The 10,557-nt window shown below is 41.5% G+C and overlaps 1 protein-coding gene across 1 annotated transcript; it reads left to right on the top strand.

Annotated features, from left to right (window-relative positions):
• Positions 1-6,457: 6,457 nt before the first annotated feature.
• On the top strand, positions 6,458-7,265 carry dnajb9a (DnaJ heat shock protein family (Hsp40) member B9a; the record flags this gene model as incomplete). Its single annotated transcript, XM_084452933.1, has 2 exons — positions 6,458-6,674; positions 6,835-7,265. The coding sequence occupies 2 exons, from the start codon at positions 6,458-6,460 to the stop codon at positions 7,263-7,265; spliced, it is 648 nt and encodes a 215-aa protein (XP_084309059.1).
• Between the last annotated feature and the right edge of the window lie 3,292 nt (positions 7,266-10,557).

Here is a 10,557-nt window from a genome sequence, read left to right as displayed (position 1 = left end):
ATTCAGCATCAGAGACCAATCTTATCAATATAAACTTTTAGTTTTAGGGGTTTGGGGGTTTTTGAAGCCACCAATACCTGTATTGAGCCATTTAAACATGTGCTGTGCACGAGCCTCGGGGACGCGCTGGTCGCGCGTTCGTGAGTCCTGCGAGCTCGGGAAAGCACGTGACCATAGGAAGACCCGCCCTACTCTGCCTCTGATTGGATAGGAAGTCATGTAATGACATCGGTTAACATTGGCTATGCTTTAGCAATGAAGCTGCTATGATCATGCTAATCATAGATATGAACGTATGTCTATGATGCAAATGATCATGACATGTGGTTACTTTAGGACATCGTTGGAAAAGATCTAGAGGGTAAGTGGGTCAATGTTGAATAACTTAGCTAACATTACCTAATGTTACATTTCTTTATATTAACATCAACTATATTGATAGGCTAGGGAGCTATGCTAACGGTAGCTAATGCTAACGGCTTAGGGTTAACGTTAGTTAGTTAATGCTAACGTTACGTTCGGAGGTCTCAGATGTATTTCAATTTTAACAATGTTGAGCATGATCAATGTGACATTGTTCATACATTGATTACAGTCTGTAATCTTGTCTGGCATTATTTAGCTATAGTGGGCTGATGCTTGCTGCTGCTACTATAGCATTTGCCACATTATACATCAAATTAATCAAGCATAGTGTTATTACCTGAAGGCATTATTACCATTGCAAGTAAGCATGCCATGTATATGCCATGCCTGGAAATCAAATTAATAGTGTAATTATTCCCCATCATAGCTCATTGTACACTGATATAATCATTCTCCTTGCCTTTGCTAATACTCATCTCTTTTATCAAACTTTGTGCTAGGAAAGAAATCTGGCTGTGATTCGTCGCTAGTGCTCATCCAGGCTGTTGTCATCTCCCGCCTGGACTCCTGCAACTCCCTACTTGCTGCCATCCTGCAGCGTTGGCCATCAGACTCCTGGAGAAAGCTGCTGCTGACCTGGTGTTCAACAGCCCCATGCTCTTCCACAAAACTTCCCTACTCTGTTCTCTGCACTGGCTCCCTGCGCTGTCCCATCCAGTTTAGGACTGTGGTTCGAGCCTACAGGGCAAATGAACAGCTCCCTCCGACCTCCAGGCTGTGGTCAAGCTCTGCTGCCTTGAGGTGATTGGTTCCCCAGTTGATCCAAGCCCCCCTACGGCAGATTGGCGTGGCCATGGCTTTTTTCTGTCCTGGCCTCACAGTGGTGGAATGAACTGTGCACTGATGTCAGAACAGAGCCAATAATACACACTGTTCATAGTGAGCCTAGTTATTATTGATTAACTTGGACTGTTTCCTCTCTCCTTGTCAGTCATTAAAATATGTTCAGTGTTTCACAATACTGATGTATAACATTTCATTATTTTGTCTCAGACCATTTCTGAAACAATCATCAGTGTCAGTATACATTTCCCTCCAATGTTATTGCTTGCCCATTTTTAACCATTTAACTACTAGACTGTACAAACGAATTGCACAACTATAGTATTTTCTAGGTATAGCCTACTTCTCCACTTTCTCTTAATGTTGGTATGAAATGGCAGTCAAACTATGCAATGATGTTCCACACTGTTTCCACCCAAATTCCCAACAAATGTGGCCACCACACTGTTCAGGACATTCACAGGTCTTGCTCTCAGGGATCGGTAAAAGAAAGGGACATGGTTCCTCCATAATGTGCTAAGGCTCTGCTTAGATCAAAGGCTTGGTCATCAGAAAATATCACAAAGACAGTGATCACAAAACAATTAAAAACATGTCACCAGTGTATGCCTTAACCCTAGTCAAATTTCTAGTATGTGTGAACCATATACATGGCAGTAAACAGATCTTGAGTCATACAAACTGGAGGATGCTTGACCCATACAAACTACTTTAACTCAATTTCAATAAACAACTTCAAAATATGGCAGACAGAAGAGCTGAGCAGACTTGGTAGATGACTGGATGATCTTACAGAGAACCAAGGGAAATTGACTGGTATTAATGCTAAGAGTAATGAGGGATGAGGTGCAGCTGGGCAGAGTGGAGACAGGTGGCAGGTGATGCAGGAGATGGGAAGGTGAGTAGGCAACAACCAAGCATGAACAGGAACTGGACCACTGGCTCCCCTTGACTGTCCAACCCATCCATCAGCGCCAGCAGAGTGGACACGATAGAGCCAGAGAGAGAGAGACAAATGCAACGCAAGGTTAGTTTAGTTCCAATCGCCCATGTGCAACATCAATCAAGTACGCAGCCAAGCTAAAGAACCGAGTTACACCAGAGGCGGAGCGAGGCGGTGGCTCCGTGACAGACAGGCCTCACCTGTGTATCTGGTCCTGTCTGCTGGAGCATACTGGGGACAGCCGGTCTATCTTGTTGAAGAAGATGAAGGAGGGTCTCATTAGGTTGACCTGGGGAGAGACCAACAAACAGCCATCACAAGCTCTCAGTCAACACTGAGGATGATGGTCAGGTGTCCTGTCCAATAATTATACCCCCCTCCCCCCACCGCCACAGTTGCCCCATTGGCTAACCTGGTCAAAGAGAAGGCAGAGCTGATTATGTGTTCTGATTCACCAACCCACTTGCTAAGGCAGTCAGCTCCTTTCCTTATAGACACCTTTGTGTTTCCCTGCCTACACTCGTTAGTCTGCACCCGCGCCACTGGGGTCTTGCCTGTACTTGGGGGACTGTAGATCAGAGCACTACACATCTGTAGGTGGGGGGGGGGGTTGGGGGGAGTATGTGAAAAACAGGGACTTCACAAGACAGCTCAAATTAGACAAGACAGCTTAAATACGGCTGGGTCTTCATATGTTTACTGGAGCAACGTACTGTAGTGTGGTCTCACCTAGGAGGTTCTTCTATCAGGTGATCGAACACAGAGGGGTTGCTCTGCTTCCTGTTCACTGACTGAAAAAGCAATCACAGTGGGATTTAGTGACATCATTATGCACATCAGGAATTCATTATCTCATCTAGTCAGTCAAAAAATGATTTTGTCCTCACCAATAGGTGGCGCCTCATATCACTGCATTTATCTTTTAAAACAGCAAACACTATGTGTAAATAAGGTTTTAAACTTCATCAACATCATTATAAATAATCAGCCCCTATGGCTGGATACAGGCGCAGCAGAAGTCGAGGGTGACAGTACTAGGTTTTTTAGCTGGCAGGTGCCCGTCAGGCTCAGTGAATATCTGGTTGAACTGGTTTAAACTCTGTCCTCAGTATTAGTACTGCCCATGTGCACAATTGATTCGCTAGCTTTTCATTGGGATAGCTGGTGGCAGTGTTCTAGAAAGGTGGTCATGTGCGTTCCTAAGTCAGAGGACCCGGGTTTGAACCCAGTGTGGGCAAGTGTGGTGGAATCAATACACCTGTTACAATCGCAGGAATTTTATGGGAAGGAAGGGGCTTCTTTTTTTAAAGGTTTTGTACCTTCAATATTAGACACTTAAGCAAACAGAAAAACACAAAACACAACTATAAAAGGCCTGGCTTGGTTTAAAGCCCACTCACCACGTCAAGGTGCAGGCCAAGAGTGGGGACACGACAATCACTAACAGACAAACCCTGACAAATACACATGTAAAGACATGTAAAGAAACACGTAAAAACATACAGACTATACATATAGGAGTAGGGAAGTTGTGTGGAAGAGCATGGGGCCGTTGAACACGGGATTAGCAGCAGCTTTCTCCAGGAGTCTGATGGCCAACGCTGCAGGATGGCAGCAAGTAGGGAGTTGCAGGAGTCCAGGCGGGAGATGACAACAGCCTGGATGAGCACTAGCGACGAATCACAGCCAGATTTCTTTCCTAGCATAAAGTTTGATAAAAGAGATGAGTATTAGCAAAGGCAAGGAGAATGATTATATCAGTGTACAATGAGCTATGATGGGGAATAATTACACTATTAATTTGATTTCCAGGCATGGCATATACATGGCATGCTTACTTGCAATGGTAATAATGCCTTCAGGTAATAACACTATGCTTGATTAATTTGATGTATAATGTGGCAAATGCTATAGTAGCAGCAGCAAGCATCAGCCCACTATAGCTAAATAATGCCAGACAAGATTACAGACTGTAATCAATGTATGAACAATGTCACATTGATCATGCTCAACATTGTTAAAATTGAAATACATCTGAGACCTCCGAACGTAACGTTAGCATTAACTAACTAACGTTAACCCTAAGCCGTTAGCATTAGCTACCGTTAGCATAGCTCCCTAGCCTATCAATATAGTTGATGTTAATATAAAGAAATGTAACATTAGGTAATGTTAGCTAAGTTATTCAACATTGACCCACTTACCCTCTAGATCTTTTCCAACGATGTCCTAAAGTAACCACACGTCATGATCATTTGCATCATAGACATACGTTCATATCTATGATTAGCATGATCATAGCAGCTTCATTGCTAAAGCATAGCCAATGTTAACCGATGTCATTACATGACTTCCTATCCAATCAGAGGCAGAGTAGGGCGGGTCTTCCTATGGTCACGTGCTTTCCCGAGCTCGCAGGACTCACGAACGCGCGACCAGCGCGTCCCCGAGGCTCGTGCACAGCACATGTTTAAATGGCTCAATACAGGTATTGGTGGCTTCAAAAACCCCCAAACCCCTAAAACTAAAAGTTTATATTGATAAGATTGGTCTCTGATGCTGAATGATACCCAGAAAAATTTTGTTTTCCTTTTCTAGCCCTATCTATCATCATCCACTAACATGGGAAATAAGGGTTCTTGGGCCGCATGCCTTGCAATACCGGGCTTGGCCTGAAAGCCCATGGTGGCTTCAATGCGCCAAGCTGATCCTGGGGGCTTGTTTGAAAGGCACAAAAATAAATACACTACTGGGAAAGGATGAATATGTACGGAAGAGCATTAGGGACAACAGCAGAGGTTTTTTTTTTTTTTTTTTTTTTAAACTTCTGAGTTTAAAGTCAGAAATTCTGACATTTTTCTCAGAAGTTATTTCTGACTTTTTTTCTCAGAAATTCCGAGTTTTTTTCTCAGAAATTCTGACTTTAATCTCAGAAATTCTGACTTTCATCTCAGAAGTCATTTCTGACTTTTTTCTCAGAAATTCTGACTTTAAACTCAGAAGCTTAAAAAAGTAATAAACTCAGTTGTTGACCCTAATGCTCTTCCATATGACGTTAGATAAAGACACTAGATAAAGACACTAGATAAAGACACTAGATAAAGACACTAGATGGCACTAGATAAAGACACTAGATAAAGACACTAGATAAAGACACTAGATAAAGACACTAGATAAAGACACTAGATGGCACTAGATAAAGACACTAGATAAAGACACTAGATGGCACTAGATAAAGACACTAGATAAAGACACTAGATAAAGACACTAGATAAAGACACTAGATAAAGACACTAGATGGCACTATATAAAGACACTAGATAAAGACACTAGATAAAGACACTAGATAAAGACACTAGATAAAGACACTAGATAAAGACACTAGATAAAGACACTAGATAAAGACACTAGATAAAGACACTAGATAAAGACACTAGATAAAGACACTAGATAAAGACACTAGATGGCACTATATAAAGACACTAGATAAAGACACTAGATAAAGACACTAGATAAAGACACTAGATAAAGACACTAGATAAAGACACTAGATAAAGACACTAGATAAAGACACTAGATGGCACTAGATAACCGCAAAAGTCGAAGAAGCCACGTGGTCCAAAGCGGCCAATCGGAGTGCGCTTCGTGGTGTGTGGTTAGAAACAGCCAGCTCGCGAGCTAGAGGGTCGCTTAGCGACTGTTTGTCTAAATCACTAACCTTATCTGGGTTAAATCACTAACATTATCTGAGTTAGCTAAGGATAATTAGATATTTAGTTAGATACATTTCTTCAACTTGCTTCGGTGTTCCCAGTTGAGCAAAGGTAAGTTGTGCTTGAGCGGTTTCCTGGTGATGAGCTAGCTTAGCATCCCTGCATCACTAACGTTATGTTAGCCAGCTAGCTACTAGCAGCCCCTCCCCTCCCCTGGTAACTGTAACTGCCTCGTACTGTATTTTATAACTGCCTTGTAATGTATTTTGTATGTCGTAATTGCCTTGTATTTTGTATGTATTGTATTTTGTATGTCGCTCTTTCTTCCTTTCTATGTGTTATTTGTATTGTAAAGCGCTTTGTGCACTCGTGCTGTGAAAGGCGCTATATAAATACAACTTACTTACTTACTTACTGTCATTTCACCAGTCCTTAGATTGTTTAATGTTATTGGTGTAGCTACACTGCTTTTCTTCAGGTTAGGTTAGGTTAGCCTCGGGATAGACACCACAGGGGTTACGTTTTTTCCAGTTGAGCGCTGTAATAATTCATTTTTCCTCTAACTTACTAACTTACTCCTACAGGAGGCACAATGGCAACTGCACAATCAGCCCTGACGTTTGCAGTGTGCATCTTGATGATAACGGAACTTATCCTGGCCAAAAAGGACTACTATGACATCTTGGGAGTGCCTAGAGATGCCACAGAGCGTCAGATCAAAAAGGCCTTTCACAAGCTGGCTATGAAATATCACCCTGACAAGAACAAGAGTCCAGATGCTGAGACGAAGTTCAGGGAAATTGCTGAGGGTAAGTTTGATCTCCTCAACTGTATATGTATCATGTTCCAGAACACTGTCGGCACTGCGTAACTAGCATAGGACATAATCATTGCCTATCCTGGTTAATAAAATAATGATTGTAACGTTGTTGTTGTTTTTTTACTCTGTCAAACGTTTATTATGTATAGCCTATGAAACTTTGTCGGATGAGAAGAGGAGACGAGAGTACGACCAGTATGGACAAAGCGCATTCTACAATTGGGGTGATGGAGATGGAAATCAGCAAAATGTCCACCAACCCTTCAACTTTAATGACATGTTCAAGGACTTTGATATCAACAGCCAATACAGACATGCCCGGCACAAGAGACACTTTGAGGAGCACTTCCGGTCCTCCCAGGAGGCTCACAGTAGACACAAGAGACACCTCCGAGGTGGCTTTGGAGCAGAGGGCGTCTTTGATGACATGTTTGATGATATGGAAAAGATGTTCACCTTTGATCGGCATACCAAGCGGACTGAGAGCAGGTTTCAAGGGACTGCAAAACAGCACTGCAGAACAGTAACACAACGTAGAGGGAATATGGTGACTACATATACCGATTGCACTGTATCTTGATATGTCAATTGATAATCTATTATGTCTCAACATTACCTCCCACAGAACACAACTGCACATGCACCTGCAATAGGAACAAGCTGTTGCATGTGGCCTGGAAGATAGTTGGCCAGTTTGGTACTGTGACATTAGTTAGTTTAAGCAGAAATGTTGCATTTAAGCACTGAAAATGTTTTGAAGAATATTGCTCAGTTTACATCAACTATAGGTCTGAATTTGAATGTGTTGAGGAGTTTGTTTTAGTTTTGTTCTTATCTATCCATTGTCAGTATCTATTCCCCTGAACACCTCCACCTAGGTTACTCATTGTTAAATAGTTTTTAGTTACCCTTTCAAAGTTTAAAGGAACTGTGACGTCAGTATTTTCGCCTTATATGCACCTTGTCCAGGAATATTTTCTAACGGAAAGAATGTCTGTTTTACTTTGACTCAATGCATTGAGAGAGCATTGCTGTTGTGATTGTTTTGCCAAAAAAAAGTTCCCTTTAATATCAGCTGACTCAAAATGTAGACATTTTGCTTGTTTTTTAGCCTGCTTGTTTTTTAGCCTATGTAGCACTATTGTGGACCCTGCCATAGTAGAAACAAAACTATAGGCAGGCCACAATAACACTGGACCAGTTTTGTTTGTGGTTGTTAAATGGGGAACGTCAGCAAGATTTCCTCTGTTAGAACATAATAGCCTTGCTAGGTCTATTTCAACCCCCCTGATGAATCATTAGGATGTTTCAATGGTGGTTTTGCCCACTATTTTTCAGGCGACAGCTGAAAATTGCAGCAGAATTACGGTATCTCGCATCAAAGGGAACAACAATGGTGTAAGTGCTTGTACTCTAGTAGAGTAATCAGGTTACTACTCCTCACCTCCCATCCATGTGGACCATTTGAATCTAATCTGATCTCTGTAAACACAAGGCACAATCAGTGTTTTTTATCTTTTTCTTTGTGTCTTAGCTAACATATCTTTTACCTCATCGTTCATTCAGTAGACTGGGTAGGCTAAGTTCTCCAGATCTGATATGTGCAATATTTTATTAACTCCTCTCTTATTTTGCCATAGTTGCTAGTGGATTTGTCATTGTGATAAACGGATGTACAGTTGATAGCACTTAAGTTATTCTAATTCTCCTATGGAAATGTTTGTTTTGGAGTGATTACATGAGAATGGAAAATTATGTTCCAAAAATAAAAAGACAATATAGCTGCAAGCAGCAATAACGGGGCCAAGCGCAACTAACGCATCAAAGCCAATGAGGAAAACACGCCATAGCTACATTGGAGCTATGCATGTGAGCATCTATGTCGCCTGACCAGGTGAATCAGGTCAAATTCATGCAACAGTATCATCATCACCATGATCATCATCATCATCATCGTTATACAACTGCATTCACATTCAATTCATCTGACAGCATCAAGTGAGAGTCAGGTCCTTTTTAGAATCTCATTACATTTATTCTATTTTGGTACATATGTTTTAGGGCCTATTTCTCCACATGTCTACATGCCACATGATCATTCTCCAGGCCTTCCATCTGCCTGGAAGGCCCACCTTTACCATCAAGTCTCAGTGCGGGGATTTCTTGATAATTCAGCTATTTATGAAGAACACTCACAACTTTTGTTTCTCTCTACACCTCACAGTTTCCAGAAGAATGCCCCCCCTACACTTGGTGTAAGTAGGCTATGTAGTCTGTGGGCTACTGCGCTCTCCCAGGATGAAGTGTTTAGACTAAAGGCTACAACCCTCTCCCTGGTTGAAGTGTGTAAGCTATATACTGCAAAAGGTACACTTTCCAAACGTGACACTCTTTACCACTCTACCATCCAGTTTGTCACACACGACACATACAATACACACCACTGCACTCGTTACTGTTTGGACAACTAACCTTCCCATCAAACCTGTCATAACATTCCCTAGTTTATTCTCATTTGCACCCTTCTCCAACTATCACCTCTCTACCTATGTCACATGTTACACTAAATGCCTCTCTCACACAGACTCCCACAAAAGCCAGTTCATTTATAATGGCTCTACACAATATCCATTGTCTTAAAGCACACTTTAAAGATGTACACACACATCAATTCTTTATGAACGCTGATTGCATTTGTGTAACAGAAACATGGCTAACATCTGCCATAGCCACATTTGAGCTAGGCTTGGAGCATCTATGTCGCCTGACCAGGTGAATCAGGTCAAATTCATGCAACAGTATCATCATCACCATGATCATCATCATCATTATACAACTATGTCACATGTTACACTAAATGCCTCTCTCACACAGACTCCCATAAAAGCCAGTTCATTTATAATGGCTCTACACAATATCCAGAGTCTTAAAGCACACTTTAAAGATGTACACACACATCAACTCTTTATGAACGCTGATAGCATTTGTGTAACAGAAACATGGCTGGCATCTGCCATAGCCACATTTGAGCTATGCATGTGACTGTCGTTGTCACCTGACAAGGTGCATCAGGTTAAATTCATGCAACAGCATCATCATACAACCACAATCACAGTTAATTCATCTGATGATGTCAAGTGAGTGTCAGGTCCTTTTAAGCATCTCAACACATTTCTTCTATTTTGGGACATATTTTTAGGACCTATTTCTCTGCATGTCGACATCCCACCTGGTCATTGTCCAGGCCTTCCATCTGCCTGGGAGACCCACCTTTACCATCAAGTATCACTGCAGGGATAGCTTGACAATTCAGCAATCTGTGAACAACACTCACAATTATTGTTTCTCTCTTAACCTCACAGTTTTCAGAAGAATGCCCCTCTCCTACCCATACATTTGGTGTAAGTAGGCTATGTGATTTAAGGTCTACATTTCCATCCAATTGACCTGAATCACTACTGTCAAACTAAAGTGGAGTCCATATGCATTCAATTGTAGTGATCTTGATTATTTCAGTTAAACAAGCACATTCTTCATATAAGAAGAGACGACACATTCGTTTAATTCTAGCAATGAAAATACAATGAAAGTGCAATGCACAACAATGCTTATATAAACATCAAAATGTAATCTGACAGTGTTGTGCCCAATTAGTAATTTGTAGAGCATGCCATCAGCTACCCATACAAGCATTATGAACCCCATTTAGCCACGGGGGGCACTACAGCAATCAATTGCGTTTAAGCCACTTTTAAGAATTTTGGCTGGTTATAGCGCCACACTTTGGCCTAACTACTTCATATTTCTTCAGTTACCTCAAGATATGCTCTGGTACTACTATATCTGTTTTCCGAAATACCATCCAAGCGGTT

Source organism: Borostomias antarcticus (genome assembly GCF_949987555.1).
Source record: "Borostomias antarcticus genome assembly, chromosome: 18".
Classification (NCBI taxonomy): domain Eukaryota; kingdom Metazoa; phylum Chordata; class Actinopteri; order Stomiiformes; family Stomiidae; genus Borostomias; species Borostomias antarcticus.
This window is presented reverse-complemented; position numbering and strand designations above follow the sequence as displayed.